Below are 20,045 nucleotides of genomic sequence, written 5' to 3'. Positions count from 1 at the left end.
TGAAATAGCCTTCCACTCTCTGCCCCTGCAGCAAATGCCACCAGCAGTTTTTCAGATTTCCTTTAAGGTTTAGTCCTGCCCAAGTAAAATCTAAGTTGTCTGTGCACATCTAAGGAGTGCAGTATCCATTCCCTTTTGCTCTGTGGATTAGAAAAGAAGGGTGGCAAATGAATGGATTGATTAAGAGCCACACTGAATACCACCTTGGGCAGGGAGGGATTGGTCCTGAGGGACACCCTGTCCGCATGAAAGATGATGAAAGGCTCCACTGCCATAAGGGCCTGTAATTCAGATACCCTTCTTGCTAAAGTGATTGCTAAAAGGAAAGCTGTTTTCCAAGAAAGGAATTTTAACTCTGCACTTGCAGCTGGCTCAAAAGGAGGCAGAGCGAGTTTTTCCAATACAAAGTTAAGGTCCCAGGCCGGAGTTGGAGCTCTTCTGGGTGGTCTTAAGTTTTTGGCCCCTCTGAGGAACTGCTTGAGCAGTGGATGAAAAAAAAAACGAGGGGTGGTTCTGTGTTGTAATGAGCTGAAATGGCTGAGGCGTGAATTTTGATGGAGGAAAAGGAAAGGTCCTTGTGAAGCATCTCAGTTAAGTATTGAAGAATATGAAGTAAATTAGGCGGTGCTGTGGCCATCCCTTGAGTTTGGTTCCAGGCACAGAATCTTTTCCATTTTTCAGCATATGATTTTCTAGTTCTAGGCCTCCTAGCCTCCAAAATGACATCCAACACTTGTTTACTGAGGGATGGTAACAGAAACATTCGGTAATTAGCCAGGCTGCCTGGTTCAGGGTTTGAAGCTGGGGGTGCAGAATCTGGCTCTCCTGCCGAGACAGCAGGGTAGGGGTCTGAGGGCAGGTGCCATGGGGCTAGCTGTGACACTGCGCAAGAGGGGGTACCAGTGTTGGCCTGTTTGATCTTTAGTAGTACTTTGGAGAGGAGAGGCAGTGGAGGAAAGGCAAACTGACAGATTTTCCAGCTGAAGGACAGAGTGCATCCACTTTCCAAGCTTGTTTGTGGAAGTCCTTGTGTAGAATTTGCCCAATTGGTAGTTCTGGGGGGAGGCAAACGGGTCTATATCTGGGCTCCCCCATTTGTTTATCAACATATTAAAAGTCTTTGGTTCCAGTTTTCACTCGTGTGGGTCCATGAAATTTCTGCTTAGTCAGTCTGCCAGTGTATTTAGTTTTCCTGGCAGGAATTGAGCCTGTAGATGCACATGGTAGCTCAAGGCTGTGTTCCACAGAGCCATGGCTAGTCTGCAGAGGGAACAGGAATGGGTACTCCCCTGCTTGTTTATGTACCACATAACACAGTGGAGTTGTCCGTCTTTACCATTAATTGTCCTGGAAGAATGTGGTCCTTGAAGGCTGTCAGAGCATTCTGCAGCTAACATTTCTTTTCTATTGCTACGCAAGGTGCATTTGACTTGGGTTCCATTTTCCCTGAATGCACTTCCTTGCCAGGTGAGCCCCCCATGCATAGTCTGATGAGTCTGTTAGGGTTTGGGCGGCAAGGGGTAGAGTGAATGGTAGTCCCTTGTTTTGGTAGCAGGCCTCTGCCCACCAAAGGAATTCTATCCGTAGGCAAGGTATGATAGGAATCATTGCTTCTAGATCCTGAGAATGCGGACACCATAGGCTTTTTAGATACCATTGTAGTTTCCTTATATGCAGTCTTGCATATGGAATTAGTAGAATGCACGAAGCCATGAACCCCAAGGCTTGCAGTATTTGTCTTGCAGATAGCGGGGTTTGCGTGGCCACTAGTCTGAAGTAAGTTTTCAAATGAATATGTTTCTTTGGCATGAGGAAAGCCATCTGGGAAGTTGTGTTCAAGCTTGCTCCCAGGAATATAATTTATTGACAGGGTACCACTTGTGATTTCGTTTATGGTGTACCCCAGACAAGTTAGCCCCTTTTGTACAAATGCCAGATTATTCAAAAGTATGTCCTGGCTTTCTGCCTGAATTAGACAATCATCCAGGTATGGGTATATGAGTATTTCTTTGCCTGCAAAATCCAATGACTGGAGCTAAGCACTTTGTGAATACCCTGGGTGCAGTAGACAAGTCAAAGGGCAGTGCACATAACAGTGCATGCAGCCTGCTTTGAAGTGTAGGTATCTTCTGTAAGATTCCCCGACTGGGATGTGCAGGTAGGCTTCCTTTAAATCCAGTGTTGCCAACCAGGCATCTTTGCCCATCATGGAAAGCAACTGGAGAATAATTAGCATCTTGAATTTTGGAATCAGCAAAAAGGTGTTTAGGATAGAAAGGTCCAGGATAGGACTCCATGAGTTGTCTTTTCTGGGTACCAGGAAAAGTCTTTAGTATACACCTTGTCCCTTTTTCCTCTTCTGGTACAGTCTGAATAGCCTTTAATCTTAAGAGAGTACTTGCTTTTGAGCCCCTGCCCACTGATTTTGGGGGTAGATCTGGCCAACCATTTGGTGTTGGTAACGTGCGGAAGTGAAATCTGTATCCTTGGGAAACTGTTTATAACAAATTTGTCCTGGGTAATGAGTTCCCAGTTTTTTGCTTACAGAGCAATCTTTCCCCCCAAAGAAGCAGTCAGTTGAGAAGTGCTTGGAAGTTTTAAAGTTGGTCATTGAGACTGGTTACCATAGGGGGGAGTCTTACTTCTCCCAGATTTGGAAGTGGGAGCCCCCCACTGCTTAGTCCTGTGCGTACCCTGGGACTGAAGCCTGGTTGTTCTGCTGGTTCTGGGTTTGAACTGGGAAGGCCTGGAAGAGGCAGGAAAGGACCAATTTTTTGAGGGCCAATGCCTACTAAATCTTGGAGGATGCACTTGTAAGAAAATCTTTAACAATTTGCATAGATTTAGCTTTTTCCTCCATCTTTTTAAAACAACTTCTGCTTTGTTGTTGCCAAACAGGCGGTCCTGATTTAAGGGAGCATCCAGCAATTTAGTTTTAACATGATCCGGCAAAGACTGCTAAGTACAGACCCAGTGACAGCAGCCATAAGATGCCTCTAGTGAATCAAAACCATATTGCAAAGTATGTTTTCCAACCTGTTCAGCAGAATGCATTAAATCCCGTAAATCCTTATTCTCAGCACAATCACGAATCAACATAATTTTCTGTTTAAGCAATCCAGTAATATGCTGCTGATACTTTAACATATGAAACTGGCAATTTAAGGTCCTGATGGCCAAGGATGCAGAGGTGTATACCCTTCTTACCCTCATCTATCCAGGGCCCTGGAATCTCTATCAGAGGGGATAGGATTTTTGGCAGTAGTAGCCTTAATGCCCTTGGGTCCCTGTGAAATGGTCTCAGGATCCACAGTTGGATTTATAAAAAGGAACTTGTGAGAATCAGGAACCCTTTAATATCTATCAGGTTTTCTGGGAGCAGAAGGTAGAGTGTCAGGGGCCAAGCTAGATTCAGAAAAGGCATAGTCTACAATGTCCAGCACAGGAGGGATAGCTAAAGGCCTGTGTTGGGGGAGGAGTAAGAAATCTCTAAGCCTCTTTTTAGAATCAGAGTAATCCTGACTTTCCCAGTGAAAATGCTCCCTAAGAGTATGCAAGGTTTCACCAAAAGAAAAATCCTCTGGGGGTAGAAGCAGAGAGAACAGTAGGGGTGGGTACACAAGGATACCCTCTCTCTGTGGAAGACTAAAGGGAGGAATTAGACATCAGAGCTTGCAACTCCGAGACCCTACTTGCAGTGGTAATGGCCACATGACCACTAGCAGAACTGTTTTCCATGTGCAATGTTGCATGGAAGAGGAGCTTGCTGGCTCAAAAGGTGCCAACGTAAGCTTCTCCAACACAAAATTGAGATCCCGAGGAGGAGGGATTGGTTTCTTTGGTGGTCTAATAGGAAGGACACCTTTAAGGAACAGTTTAACCTCTAACTTACAGGCTAAAGGAGGGGACATAAGCAGACAAGCACAGATGGCTGAAAGGTGAGCCCTCACCAAGGAATAGGACAGCCCACCATTCAACTGTTAACATAGGAGAAAACCACCAGGACCATCGACCAACAGTTTCTGTAGATCCTTCTTGTGACACCACATTGAAAACCTTTTCTATTTGGAAAAACAGCATTTTCTAGCAATGGGTTTTCTGGCCTCCTGCAGAATTCGAACCATGTCCTCTGAAAATAGGTGTTTAAAGGGAATTAAAACCCTATCACCCAAAGAGCCAAGTTCAGAGTTGACAGCTGTGGATGTATTAGGGTTCTCTTGTCCTGTGTGAGTAGATCCATCTTGTGGGGAAACTTGTGATGACTGCTCCTGGCTAAGTGCAGGAGAAAGGGGAACCAGTGCTGCCTTGGCCAAAAGGGAGTCGCCAGCAATATTTTTGGTTGATCCTGCTGAATCTTCAGTAGGACCTTTTGGAGGAGAAGCAAGGGGGAGAATGCATACAGAAACATCTACTTCCATGAGAATGACAGAGCGTCCACCTTCCAGGCCAAGGGATGTGGAGCCCTGGCACAAAAAAGTTGTCTGCACCTTGGGGAGGCAAAAAGATCTACCTGAGGTGTACCCCAACGATGGATCAAGTCCAGAAACACATCCCTGTGTGACACTGATTTGTGAGACTGGGTCATGGACCTGCTTTAATGGGTCTGCCACCACATTCTGAGCTGAGGGAAGGTAAACTGCCTGAAGGAAAACTTGACTTTATAAGTCTCTCAGGCATGTAGGGCTAATCGGCACAGGAGGTAAGACTTTGTTCTCCCCTGCTTGCTGATGTACCAAAGGGCAGTGGTGTCGTCTGTGAACCACCTGAGCACCCCTGGAGTTAACTTGGGTTTGAAGATTTCTAGGAGAAAAATAAGGGGCCCTCATCTCTTTCACAAGGATATGTTCCTTTCTCTGTTTTGAAGACCAAACATCCCTGACTCTCCAGGATTGAAAAGTTGCACCGTATCCTGTGTCTAAAGTGTGTGTATAACTCTAGAGAGGGGAAGAGTGGCTGTAGGAGAGACCAGGGTTTTTGGTCACCCAAAGGATCCACCAAGCCAACTCCTTTATTATGTAAGGTAGGAGTGGAATCATGAAATCCAGAAGATGGGCGTGCTGCATCCAAACCATCCTTAGGAACCACTGAATTTTCCTCATGTGCAACTTGGCCAAAGGGAGCATGGGGATCGTAGATGCCGTGAACCCCAGGAGGTGTAGGAAGTCCCTTGGCCATCAGAGGTTGAAGGGGTAACATGCTCTGGAAGTAAGAATTGAGGAACAGAACCTTTTCTGTGGGCAGTGAAGCTAGCATCTTGTTTGTTTAGATCCAGCAGCCTAGAAAACTGTGGTCTTGCGAAGGGATTAGAGGGCTTCTGATGGTTCATAGTGAAGCCTAGACTCTCCAGAAGGGAAATAGTGAAGGAAAGAATCTTCTGGAGTAGGTCCGAGGACTGGGCTTGGATTAGAAGGCCATCTAGGTAAGCAAGAATCTGCAGAATGCTATGACAAGAGCCAAGCATTTTTTGAAGACCCTTGGTGCTTCAGAGAAACCAAAGGGCAAAGCACAAAACAGGAAATGTGAGGAAGTAACAGAAAAACGTAAAAACTTCCTGGACTAAGGGTGAATGGGGATGAGAAGATGAGCGTCTTTGATATCCAAGATACCATGAACGCTTAGGAAAGAATGAGAGGAAGAAGAGAGGGCAAAGTCACCATTCAAAAGGTGGGGGGGGGGGGACTTTCAGAAAGGTGTTTAAATGGGAAAGGTCCAGGATGGGTCTCCAGGGGCCATTCTTTGTGGGGACCAAAAACATCCTGAAACAGAAACTTTTCCCTTGTTGGGAGTAAGGGACCTCTTTAATCGCCCCCTGGAAAAGAAGATCCAAAATGACCCGAGGGAAGAATATCAATTGATCTTTTGGAGGTTGTGGGATGCCTTTGAATGAGTAAGTTTCCCAAACCATGAAATATCCTCTCTGGATGATGGAGAGTATCCAAAAGTCTTGAATGATCAAATGCCAAGAAGCAAGAGAGGGAGAGGGGAGAGGATGACCCTGGAGGCAGATAGTCACAGGTGACCAAGGCTTAAGTTGGGACTGAAAAGGCTTGTTTTTGAGCAGGAGTGGATGGAGTAGATTTAGAAGAAGCTAGTTTCCGTGGGCCTGCCTCTCTTACTTTATAAGAAAGACATGATAGGATTCCTCACAAAGGTGGTCTTTGCTGGATAGTTCCTTTGGAATCGAAGGACAGGAGAAACAAGGACATGTTTAAGATCCTGTAGCTCCTTACCTTTGCCCTATAATGATTTGAATAGGTCTGCAGCCAAGCTACCAAGTAAGACTTATCTGGGGGGAGTCTATCAATTTGGCCTTGAAGTCATCAGGTAAGGGTTGTAGCCTGAGTGAATATCTCCTTAGGACTGACCCAGAGGCTGCTGCCCTAGATGAGACATCTGCATCATAGTAACTGCACTTGGAGTGCCTAGTTACCTAGGCAGAGAAGTTTAGGACAGCTGCCAGTTTTGCCTTGGTAGGAGACTCTGGGAGGTCTGAAAGGAGTTTTCCTGCATCTGAAAGGACAGCCAGGGTGTACTTGGCCATGTGGGTCTGGTAATTAATTGCCCAGATGGCCAGAGTGGCAAAGGTGTAAACCTTTTTTCCCCAGTCTCTCCATAACCTTGCTCTCTATCAAAGGGTGGTAAGGAGGTGGAAGGTAATAACCTGAAAGCCTTTTTCAGCTGAAACTGGAATGGTAGCTGGATTTGCAGATGGAGCTTTGAACAGGAACTCTGAGTCCTCAGGCACTTTTGTAGAATCTATTAGGGCGCTTAGGAGCAAAAGGCTGAGAGTCTGGGCACTTGGATGCAGCTGTGAATGCATCCAGGAAAGCTGACAGAACTGGATGGAGACTCCATCTGCAGAAGTCATAATACTCTTTTGTACGTCTGAGACTTGAGGAAAAACAGCCCCACTTAAAAAAAAAATTTAATTTTCTGAATAGATTCTCTACATGAAATATCTTCCCCAGGAGAATCTCTACCATTAGATTCCTCTTTTGTGAAGGCGTATCCCGGGGGGGGGGGGGGGGGGGGCTATTTGGGTGGAGTAGGCCAATGACTCATCTCCTGAAGATTCCTCGTCATCCAGAGATATCTGCAGCTGTCCTCTTGAAGACAGTGGAAGGAGAGAGGCAGCCTGCAGAGGAACAGATGAAGGGGAGGCCTGGCACAGGGCCATAAAGGCACTGAAAAGGCTTTGTGAGAAAGCCTGCTAATCAGGAGTTTCCTCTTGTGCAACAGGAGCAACATGCTTTGTCTTTATTTTCTTTTTAGGGGCTTTCATGTGGTGAAAGGTGGAAGGGCTCAACGTCTGCCTACACTGCACTAGGTCAGTAAGCATATCATCATGCACAGTGATTTCAGTGACACCATGTAGACTTTCAGAAATAAGCCGTGGTTCCTCCTTTTTGACAGAGTTGGATGCCTGGACTTCCCTCACAGATGTGCTGGTAGACTCCTTCAGGGCTTCCCCTGTGGTATCTGCCGAAGGGACATCCACCGCCTCTGGGCCAACATCGGCCTCAGGAGAGTTGCCAGAAAGACAGGGCACACCTGAAAGATAAGGTAGAGGTTTCTTGGCCTTTTTCGCTTGGGACTCATCCGAAGGACCCAACGTCACCTTCATCTCCTGTGCCAGATGCTTGAGGTGTTGGCTCTCTAAGTAGAGATAGAGCTATGCTAAATGTCTCAGTGTTTGAGATGAACAACTTACAGATAGCACAAGTGGTGTGATCATGATCTAAGCCTAGATACAACAAGCAGAGGTTGTGGGCGTCTTTATGTGGAATCTGCCTCCCAAACGGACACTTACCCTTCCTAGGTGACATGAAATCACCCAACAAACAAGCAGCAGAAACACAGAATTTAAGAAAAAACCTCAGTGGGCTACTTTTCTGAATCAAGGTTCACAACTGATCTGGCGAGCGAACGGTCTGGAACAGGCAGCAGAAAAAGTTCACAGGTTGGTGCATGCAGACAGCTTTATACCAGATGCCTTTTTATGGCTGACGTACACAGGATGATGTGCGGCATCACATGTACCTTGCAGTAACATGTAGACTTTTGTATATTGGCCGGACGTACGAGTCCGCTGGAGGTGGACTGGACTGCCTAATGAGATGAATACTGCAGCACATGAAGAGAAGGAAATCATAAAATGTAAGCCTATCAAGCAGTGGAAAGTAAATGGAATTAAATCCAGAAGAATCTTTTTTTAAAACAAGATCAAGAGAATCTATTTTTAAAACGATAGAGAGAAACACAAAAATTCAGCAAAACTGTGGCAACATAGAACAGGTGTAAAACTAAGTAAAAACAGTGGCCTAAAACTAACTGCATGCAAAACAGTGGCTTGTTGAAAAGAGTGTCATCATTGCCCAAACAAATAGCTAGGATAGAAGCAACAGCCCAAATGGATGTTAAAAGCAATAAAACTGAAGGCAGCAAGACTGTGGTCAAAGTAAAAGGCAAACAAACCAGATAATCCTGGAAAAGCATAAGAAGCCCAAAGAACTCCTTTTTGACCCCCTGATAATGACAACCCTTATGATTCAGGCAACATGTTAGTCCCTTCACTCCCCATGAAGGAGAGAGCAAGGTGAGTTTTATGAACGGTCCAAAATGTATATTCAGCCTTCCCTTGTACACCTACTTAAATATGGTCAATGATACTGTGATTAATCGGGTCTACTTTAAAACATCTAAAACCCATAACATCTAATTTCATAACACTGAGACCAGAACATCTAAAACCCAAAACATTTAAAACCCATAACATCGAATTTCATAACATCTAACACTACAAATCACAAGAAAATAACATCCCCATATAACGACAAACTACCAAACAGACTTTATACTACGTTTCTGCAGGGGGGTCAAGCCCCCCTGCACCCCCACACCCCCAGTAAATTAAATATACCAACTCCAAGATCACACTACAGTGGGAAAAAGTTAATTTCCTAACCTCACTGTATCAAGCCCCCCTGCAGAAATGTAGTAAAAAGTGTGTTTGGCAGTTTGGTGTCATATGTGGTGGGGAAGTTATTTTCATGTGATTTGTACTGTTAGACGTTATGAAATTCAATGTTTTGGGTTTTCGATGTTCTGGTCTCAGTGTTATGAAATTAGATGTTATGGGTTTTAGATGTTTTGAAGGGGGCCCGATTAATACTACTCTTACTCCTGACAGCTAAAGACCTGCCCCCACCTACACGTCTTCAGATGCTCCTACATTTCATGTGCTTATTTTTCTCCCTACCTTTCATTTCTTCATCCTGCCCACTACCCACCTCTCACTTTACTGTGCCAGAGTTCAAGCTTCACGTCATGACAATTTTCACCATGCTCTGAAAATGTTTGTAAGCAGTCAAAATCAGCTTGTAACTGGGTATCTCTTTATACAGGAAAATGCAAAGATCAAAGCAAGTTAAAACAGAAACACTTACTTTTTTCCTTCTTGGGACTTCTTAAACTGTTTGGGTGAAATACTTACTGCAACCTTATTTTAATGTACAGGCAATATCAACTTTTTCCTAAAAGCAACTAAAGTAAGTAGCAATTCTAAGATATGTCAATGCCCACGAAATGTGAATCTCTTCTCAAATGGCTGACACAGCAATCATCACTAAGTGGGGAAACCCTGTGTGACAGAAAATACCTGCATCATCTATTACCTGGGAAAAGAAAAACAAAACAAGCATAAAATGAATACACAACATGAGAATTCCATTAAATTCGATGCATACAGCTAAATGCCTAAACGGTTTCCTATTTTGTGAAATGAAGCTCCCCCATACTAGTAAGTTAAGAATGTCTGTGTATATGTGGGAGGGAGGGGGAACATATCAGTTCCCCAATCCACATTGTTTCTCTCAAAATAATTTTCCATAAAGAATGACAGCTCCATGGTAAACCATGTAATGAAGACTGGCAACCTCCATGGAATACTTCTTCTCACTAAAGTCTTTGAACATCCACTTTCTGCTCATACAGACTAAGCAAAGAAAATTTAAATAACTGAATACATTTAACCCCTCTCTTCCTTAAAATGGTACTGGCTGTGCACATTCAGTGTCAATTCATTTGACCCATACTATGCACAATTCCTTCATTTCTGTTCCATCCTCAATCCTACTTTAACAGCAAAAATAAGGAACACAAGTTCTCCCAAAAACAATTATAAAAGTGACACCACATCTGTATCTCATTTGGTCTGAAGTACAGAATACAAGTCACAGGAATTTACAGTAAGCCGACCATCCTCACCTGACTTGCAAGAGATTCATCAGCAAACATCCTCATACCTATAAAGACTCCTAGAATAGTGTTGCATTGAAATAAACAGTATTTCAGAACCAAATGCATATTTTTCCTTGTAGGATAATTCACTTAGAATATTTCATTGGGCATTTCCACTCTGCTATTTTAACCTGGGCACTTAGTACAGGTGCTCCACATTTTCATAAAAAAATCCTACAAAGCATAATGTTACAAAACATTATGAACATGTGACTGTAAAAAGTAATTTCAGAATCAATGTAGAACTGCCTCAGAGAAGAAATGAATAACTCTCCTCATACACGAGTGGCATAAAGTATGATGAAAGGAATATCAAAATCGTGCACTCAAGTTTAAACTGGTGCATGAAACTATGAAGTCTAACAATTTTACATAGCATGACAAAAAAACTATGACATTACTACTTCCCCAGAGTGCCTACGTTGCAAAAGATGACATTCTGTAAACCAAGGCCATTTTTTTAAATTATGAAAAAAACATTGTGCGTTTGCTGTGTAAAACCCCCTTCTGACTAAACACACAAATATTTACTTTACCTAAAAATTTAAGTTATGAGTAGGAGTATGTGATTCACCTGGAGAGATAAACTTGCAAGAGTTTCATATTTACCCTTTTCAATATACTTAATTCTGAACAGCCACGTGAGCAAGTTATCTAGTTTACCGATATAAAACCTTTTGTTCTGAAAGAACACTTGTTGCAAAAACACTACTTTCCACCAAAGTGCTGATGCAACCTGTTTTACGAACATGTGCGTGTCTGTGCAAGCTTACACGAGCATCTACCCACAGAATCCCTCTCTCTCATGACAATAAATGCTGATAAACTGGTGTGATAAATATGCACTATGCAAATGTCTTTCCAGTTGGTTAAAGCAAACTTGCATTTTTTTTCTTTTCCTCTGGAACAAATGTATAAATAAAATCATTCATATATTGTTTGCCATTACAAGAACTAAGACTGCAACATCTGTCACTAAAGGAGACATTTTCAAGAATGTGTAAAAGGCACAGAAACATTACTGAAACTTGGGAACTGTAAAATGTCACTTAAAAATTCAATGCACAGTTGTTCCATTAGGTTTGCATTCAAAAGCACAAAGAAAGTAAAATTTATATATGGATAACCAGATCTGTTGACCCACCCAACAGAAAAAGAAATACTAGAAAATTTTCAAACTGTTCAGAGAACACTGTAGTGGATGGTGCTGCCAACATATATAAATGGTCATTAGAACATGCGTGGCTATGAAGCTGCATTAAGTTCGGGTTCCGTAAAGCTGGATGCATGACTGTTTTAGTGCAGAGTACAACACAACTTCTAAATATATTTGCACTGAGGTATTAATTATATCAAAAGTAAAAGTCACTGGCACCTCTCAAAAAGGAAAGCTTTTCTTCACTGGAAAGATGCCATCCCTCAAACTCCATGTACTGACTATAGCAGTGTTTGGAGACTAACTTCAGCACTGAGCTGAATTTAAATCATTAACAGACTAACAGCAATCTTGTAAACATTTTGAACCTGTGCCCGAATACATGTCTCTGAACATTTTGCTAAAAATTGTCAAAGGGGAGAATTAAATGTGACCTTTTATTTACAGCTGTAAGATGCAGAGTTTACAAGCATTTTCCACTGGCAATATGGCATTTCCCTGTAACAATGTGCCATGTTGTGTTAAACTGTTTCCACTGGGGAAGGGATGATTTTTTTTTACAATGTGGAATGCAGTGAATATTTAGAACATAACACCACTGAGTTGTCATCACATTAAAAAAAGCATGATCTCCTTTTTTTTTTTACCCAAAAAAGGGAACTCTTTCTCACCAGAAATACACAATCACCAAAAACTTCCTAACTACATTTAAGTGAAACCCAATCTTACAATGTCCATGGCAATGTGATACAGACAACTCTTCAGCACATGGCTGCATTATTAAGGGTGTACAAGCATTCAGCATCAAGTATCTTTTACTAAGAAATGACACAAGGACTGATCCATGTTTACCAAATTCTGAGTTTTACTGGCATTTCATAATTAGTCTGGCAGAATATGTGTTACTAAGTTTCCATTAGAAATGTTGATGTTGATCTCTCTCGTGCCTAGGGTTAAGGAATGCAGTACGGGTCCAGAATGCAGAGGTATCATCACATCAGAAAGTAAAAACGCAAAGGGAAATGGTGCCATTGAATTTATGTCAGACCCCCCCGCCGCCCCCCCCCCCCCCAAAAAAAAAAAAAAACACAAAAATACATTTGTACGCAGTGACACACGAAGATTAAGTTGTATTTTTACATTTTAAAATCTTCAATTAAATGCAGTCTACAGCTGAGAGTTATGGCATCTTAGATGTGCTAAAATAAATCTAAGTATATACTGTCTGGTATTACTAGAAGCTCTAAGCCATTATTCTGAGTTTTTTTAACCTGTTCTGGTCGGCATACTCGGCAAACTTCAAAATTACTTGACAAATGCTTTCTGGTACAATTTAAATTAAATTGGATACTTTGTCATTTTAACTGTTACAGAGTACAGAGAAAAATAAAAAGTTATGTACCTACCATAATGTTCCATGTTAGCTGTCTTCTCATCTTCTTTCTTGCTGGAAGGGTTCGGAGCCGATCCTCGGCTCAAACTCGGCCTTCTACTAAAGCTCGAGAGCTATTTACTGGCTCGAGGCCTCCCCACATCCCACAATGCTTGGCGCTAGATACCTAGATCTCACTTGGCAGAGCTAACACCATAGAAAAAATTTTAAGGACACCTGTCCAAAATACAAGGTTTACCTACAGTACTAAAACAGAGGACGACGTAACCCAGATAAGACTCAGCCAGAGGAAGAAGGCCTCAAAAAGGGACTCTTCTCCGTCTGTCCAGGCTAGGGGGATGGAAGGTGGGACGCAAGAAAGAAGGCAAGAAGAAGACAACTAACATGGAACGCTATGGTAGGTACATAACTTCTTAATGTTAAGTTGTCTCTCTCGCCCTCATTCTTGCTGGATGGGACAGCGTCCCTAGCACCTTAGTGCTGGGTGGCTCATCGGAACAGACTCTTGAGCACAGTGGAACCAAAATCAGCTCGATTCCTAGAGGCCATATCCAACTTATAATGTGAAATGAAAGTATGAGGAGTGGCCCATGTGGCTGCAGCACAAATAGATTCCATTGGTAGTCTTGCTTGAAAAGCTACCGAAGTAGCCAACGCTCTGGTGGAATGAGCTTTTGGTTTTGTAGGGAGTTATGTCTCAGTTGATAAATCAAAGTAATAATAGAGGCCAACCACCTGGATAAGGTTACTTTAGAAACTGGCAGGCCCTGTTTGCCCTCAGCATAGGACAGGAAGAGTTGGTCCGATTTTCTTGTTCGTTTAGTCCTATCCAAATAAAAACATAATTGCCTATGAACGTCCAATTGGTGTAACTTTTGTTCAGCTTTGTTCGAATAGTTAGGAAAAAAGACAGGTAGATCAATAGCCTGATTCAGGTTTGTCTGGGAAGGGATCTTGGGCAGAAAAGAAGGTTTAGTCCTGAGTGAAACTCTATCCTTGTGAAACACAAGATAAGGAGGACGAATACAGAGGGCTTGAAGTTCCGAAACTCTCCTAGCTGAAGTGATGGCTACAAAAAAAGAGAGTCTTCCAGGAGAGTAATTTTAAGGAATAGGAGGCCGCAGGTTCAAAAGGAGGGAGAATCAAGGAAGCTAATATCAGGTTTAAATCCCACTGAGGCAGGGGATCTCTGACCGGGGGCCCAAGTAAAATAGTCCCTTTAAGAAAGGCCTTGCAAAGTTTATGGGACATGATGCTGGCTTCTGACAGCCCAGCGTGGAAATTTGCGATAACAGCCAATTGGACCCTAATGGTGGCAGACGAGGAACCAGCTCAAAAAAGTTCTGCTAAAAAATCTAGAACGTGATGGACAGGGGCTGTAAAGGGGTCTATATTTCTAGCCTCTGCCCAGAAAGAGAAACGTTTCCACTTACTAGCATAAGTCTTCCTGGTAGTAGATTTGTGCGAAGAAAGGATGATTTCACTCACCGGCTGAGAAATATGTGGAAGCCTGGCTAAGGTTGGAAGTGGAGCAACCAAGCTGTGAGGTTGAGAGAATGAAGGGATTGGTGCAGCCCGCCCGACTGATGGACCAAGAGGTCTGGCACTGGGTCCAGATTCCAAGGCTGCTCCAGCAGGTGACGATGCAGGAATGGGAACCAAATTTGTCGAGGCCAGTAAGGGGCAATGAGGATCATCTTGGATCCCAATGCAGTCGCCTTCTGAATTAGTTTGGGAATTAGGGGAAAAGGAGGGAATGCATACAGAAGACCCCAGGGCCAATCGTGAACTAGAGCATCTCTGGGGGAGTGGCCGGGGAGGGGGAAGACAGTGAAGAAATTGTCGCACTTGCTGTTGAGAGGAGTTGCGAAAAGGTCGCAGCAAGGCTGACCCCATCTGCAGAACAATTTTGTCCGCTACTGACTGACAGAGATCACTCGAGGCATGAGAATAGCTCTGCTTAGCCTGTCCGCTATGACGATGGACTTCCTGGGGATGTGCGTTGCTATCAGAAACGAGAGGAGATTGTCCACTGCCAGAGTCTGAGTGCTTCTCGACATAAGGGAAAGGACTTGGTTCCGCCCTGCTTGTTGATGTACCACACTACAGATATATTGTCTGTTTGAATTGCAATAGTCCCGGTGGGTAGAGAGTCCTGAAGAGCTTGCAACGATAAAAGCACCACTCTCATCTCCAAGACGTTTATGTGCAGGTGGTACTCTAGAGGTTGCCAAGTGCCCTGGACAGTCCTGCCCTGAACATGCCCCCACCCCCACCAGATCAGGGAGGCATCCGTGGTCGCCGTGGCAACAGAAGGAGGAAGAACAAACGGTCTGCCCTGAAGTACTAGAGGGGAGACCATCCACCAAGCCAGGTGGTCTTTGCATGATTGAGTGATTATGATGTTGTGAGACATCGGAAGTTGTTGAAAAGACCATTGGGTAAAAAGCATCCACTGATGAATCCGCATGTGAAAACGAGCCAGGGGAAGTAATGTGATTGCTGCTGCCATGAGACCCAAAGTTTTCAGTACAAATCTGGCCTGAATCCTCTTGCACTGTAGTAAGACCTGCACATGTCGGCGAATGTCTGATACTCTGTTGAAAGGAAGTTTTGCAGACAGCTCTTTTGTATTTAATCTTGCGCCTATAAAGGTTATAGACTGACAAAGCGACAATGCAGACTTTTCGAAATTTATTGAGATACCTAGCTCGGAGCAAGTTTGGATGGTATAATCCCTGGCTCGCAGTAGCTGATGCCCGGTGGAAGCAGTAAGGAGCCAGTCGTCTAGATATGGAAACACCTGGAATCCTCGCAGTCTCAGGTGAGCCATAACCACTGCCATGCATTTGGTGAAAACCCTGGGGGCTGTGGTGAGACCAAAGGGCAGGGCACTGAATTGATAGTGGCTGGCTCCCAAGCGGGAAGAGGAGAAACCTTCTGGAGCATCTGTCCATTTTGATATGGTAGTACACATCCTGAAGGTCTATGGAGCGCATCCAATTGTCCTGACCCAAAAAAGGTAGAATGGACTGAAGCTTGACCATCTGGAACTTCGTTCTTTGAACAGATTTGTTGAACCTGCTGAGATACAAAAAGGGTCTCCAGTCCCCTGTATTTTTTGGTACAAAAAAGAACTTGGAGTAAATCCCGGATCCTTGCTGGTCTGCTGGGACTGGCTGGATGGCCCTTTTTTTATTAGCAGTTTTGAAATTTCTAGCAGTGCTTGTTCCCTTAGACCGGGTGGAACATCTGGAAGGGACCTGGTTGTCTGTATAGGGGTGTGGACAAGGGGGATTTTGTAACCCTCGGATATGATGGACCATACCCATTTGTCTTGTGTGAGGAGTTGCCAGGCTTCTGGGTACAGTGACAATCTTCCCCAGACTGCCTCCGAAGGTAGACAGTCGGGGCAGCCCCTCAAGGGTGCTGAAAGGGTTTGTCAGAGAAAGACTCTCTGCTACCCTGATTCTGCGGACCTCCCCTGCCCCTTGGGCGGCATCTATTATTGTTCCCTCCTCTGCCCCTGGAGGGAAACTCGCCACGTGTGTCAGGCACGATTCCCTGGGGTTTCCGAAACCACATTTTTCCACTCTTCTGATCTTTAGGGTACGGTCTAGAGGGAGTAGAAAAACGAACTCCCACAGCAGAGAGAGTCTTGCCTTCCTGCTCACACCTGGTAAGGGTATCCTTCACCTGTGGTTCAAACAGAGCCGAACCATCGAAGGGAGTATTGGTGAAGGACGCCTTAAAGGGGTCAGCAAAGTTACATAACCGCATCCAGGCATGTCTTCTCAAAGCCACGCCTGTACCTGCGGCCCTATTCGCCCCATCGGCTGCATAAGAAATGAGCCGCATGGAGGAGTTGACGATAGAGTTAAGGGTCGCCAGCTGGGAGTTAATCTTATCCTGAGCCCCCGCAGCTGATGGATACTGAAGGGTATCACCCAGTTCCTTGAGAAGATCCCTTTGAAGGCGGGTGAAACGGCACAGATAATTCAGCGACCGCATGGAAAAGGTCACTGAAGAAAACATCCGCTTCCCGTACCTGTCCATTGTCCTAGACTCTCTATTAGGTGGATGGACAGGCACCAAAGGGTCAACCAACTCCTCCTTAGTGGCTGCTGCCACCACCATGGCATCAACAGGGACACCTTTTGTCAGAAATTGTCGGATGGGGTTGTAATGAACTTAGTGGGCCTGCGGGGAGTTGGTTCCACTGTGTCCGGGGCTGACCACGCCCTTCGAGCCACCACTTCCATGAGCGGGTCGAAGGGCGGAGGTGGAAGGGCGAGAACCAAACGCGTCCAGGTACGCCGACTCGCCCTCGGAAGGGTTAAGGGCAGTCCAGTTCCCCCTCTGCTTAAGGATCTCTAGGATGTCTGAAAAAGAGACATCCTCAGAGGGAAATCTTGAGGACCCTTCCGAATCCTCCAAGTCGGTATCAGACGTGACTGACCTCGGGAGAGTCGACATGTTTCCTCTTACATTTTCTCTTCAGAGGGGGCTCCTCTGAATGATCAGGGGAGTCCTCGGAAGATATGCCCAATGGGGCGGCCTGAAGCATCTGCTCTCCACACTTGGGGTCAGGAGGGCGGACAGACACCGATGCAGGCATCGTGGGGGGAGGAGCCAAAGGGGCCGATCGAGGAGCCGACATATGAGTCAGCACGCTTCTCATGACCTTGAAGGCGCCCCAGTCAGGCAGAGCTGAGGGTCCCCACTCTGAAGAGACATGAACCCCTCCCGGCACAGAGAGGGACGGCTCCAAGGCCGATGTTGGTGCAGAGCTCAGCTGCGCCGAAGCCCCGAGAGGGAGAACGGGGTCAGACAAGGGTCCGATGCCACTTGCATCCTCGGAGTGGAGGAGGGAGTCCCGGCACAGAGATCCCTCCAAGGAAGGAACCAATGAAGAGATCGGAGCCGACGAAGGAGCAGAAAGGTGTGGTATCGGCTCAGACGTTTCCAAGATTCGAACCCCAACCAGCTCAGGGGAGTCGGAGGAGGAACTGCTGAAGACACCGGGACAGCCACAGTCTGTTGAGAAGGGCTGGTTAACATCTTGGCCAGGGCCTGCGATTTAAGTAGTCTACTGACCACCCTCTCCAAGTCATGGTCGGATAACCTGGAAGACCGAGAGGAGTGGGACCTATGGCTTCGTTCTGACTGAAGCAACGGTGACCTCGGAGCAGAGCGAACAGATTCTAGGGAAGGGGACCTAGAACGTTTTCGGCACAATGACGGTACAGACAGTAAAGTTGGAGCCGATTGAGGTCTAGAAGTATCGGCTACTGCTGGAGCCGAAGAGGAGGCAGATGCTCCGCCCGGCGACTGCTCTGAACTGGGAGCAGACGGCTTGGCGGGCTTTGAGGATTTCCCCGACTGAGGCTTTGCCGGGGATCCCTCTGGCTTGACTAGGCCTCTCAAGATAAACTTGTTCCTATGCTCCTGCAGGACTCTCGGGCTGAAGGCATGACAGACTGAGCAGGAGTCCTGCAGGTGTAGGGAACCCAAGCAATAAACGCAAGAAGTGTGACCGTCTGTCAGAGACATCTTCTGACAACACGAGTCACACTTCTTGAAGCCTAAAACTTTGGTATCCTTGGACATACTGGTCCGGGGATACCAAAGAGAGAAAAATTACACTAGTGCTTAAACAAAGCACACAGACACACTCCCACGCCCGCACTAGATAAGCTAACAATCTCAATAAAAATCTACAAAAAAAAACTAGAACGCTAAACACTACTCCTATAAGTACAACAAGGGGGGGGTTAGCCACTAATAGAGAAGAAACGGGGGGGGGTAGAAACGCTAACAGAAAACAAGTATCCTAAGTGGGACAAACTAGGGGATACACAGTATAACTATACTACAAGGTAAAGACAATCTAACTAAGAAAAATAGTTAAATATTAGCTGAAAATAGAAAAAAAAAGGATTAATACGACCTGAGCCAGTAAGAACGCAACCTCATAGCTGAAGTGGCAAACGAGATCTGGGTATCTAGCGCCAATCATTATGGGATAATGGGGAGGCCTCGAGCCAGTAAATAGCTCTCAAGCTTTAGTAGAAGGCCGAGTCGGAGCCAAGGATTGGCTCCGAACTCATCCAGCAAGAATGAAGGTGAGATAGACAACTTAACATTATTACTGCTGACAGACATGAACATTCATCTCATATGAGAAGATGATGGCTCCTTAATTTTAGTGCTATGAGCTCTTGCAGTGTGCAACACAAAGTTCAGTAACCAGGTGTATAGTAACTTACTTGCTGCTGGAGTCAAAATCAGAATGGCAATCAAACTGATCAATTGCAACATTAGCAAAATATTAATTTTAAATGTGGAGTATTTTTTTCATGTGTGCTTCTCTTAAGTGTACTATCGCACATTTTAAAATGTGGTGGCGGTCCAGTTTCAGTACCAAAAATACATCTGCATAAAACATTTTCATTTGTTTTAAATAGTGAAGCATAAAAACTCGAAATTAAAATGATTTTTTCTAAAATTTAAGCAGCAGCTACTCTTTTGCATTTGAAACAGCACAGACCTGTCACTATCCTACTATATTGCTGTGAAGAGTAAATCAAACCATTCTGAAGACACAAGTCCATTACACAGGGGGAAGAAAAAGCCAAAGCAGTCAGCAGTTTGGATACAATTGACCATTTCCAATAAAGCTAAGAGGATAATATATATTTTTTTTCAGTATTATGATGACTGACAAATTTACCTCATTTCATTCACCTGATGTGAAACCTTCTCTTGGTTTTTCAAAACTTTATCAAGCTCTTCATTTGCAATCTGATGAAGGAAAGAAAGCCAGAACACAGTTACTGCCTGTATGAAATATGCTTTCATACATAAAATTTTTAATTATTTCATCACTTTAAGCGTCCCTAAGTAGCTCTTGTGCAGTGTGGGTGGTTGGGGGGGGGTGAAGAGGCTTTTAATTCCATGACAGCAGCTGCAATGTTAGGGAGCAACAGACACTGCTTTATGCTGTAAGCCTTGAAACAGTAACATAAAAATGGTGTGTGCCAATTAAAATGCATTCAGCTTTTAGATTATACAACTGTATTTGGCATTTACAGCAGTCACCTTTTTATGCATTCAACTTTTCGATGACACAACTATACTTAGCATTTACAGGATTTACCTAGTTGAAAGAAGCAGTGAATTTATGACTGGAATCCT

The 20,045-nt window shown here is 44.5% G+C and overlaps 1 protein-coding gene across 1 annotated transcript in view; it reads right to left on the bottom strand.

Moving 5' to 3' along the window:
• LMAN1 (lectin, mannose binding 1) overlaps positions 1-20,045 on the bottom strand; it is a gene marked incomplete in the record, with an annotated part of 407,951 nt that overhangs the window by 244,882 nt on the left and 143,024 nt on the right. Inside the window, 1 exon segment of the mRNA XM_044066156.1 lies at positions 19,582-19,652. Within this exon segment, the coding sequence (XP_043922091.1) occupies positions 19,582-19,652 (71 nt within the window).

This window comes from Protopterus annectens, chromosome 1.part0 (genome assembly GCF_019279795.1).
Source record: "Protopterus annectens isolate FY-2018-M chromosome 1.part0, PAN1.0, whole genome shotgun sequence".
In the NCBI taxonomy this organism is placed as follows: domain Eukaryota; kingdom Metazoa; phylum Chordata; order Ceratodontiformes; family Protopteridae; genus Protopterus; species Protopterus annectens.
This window is presented reverse-complemented; position numbering and strand designations above follow the sequence as displayed.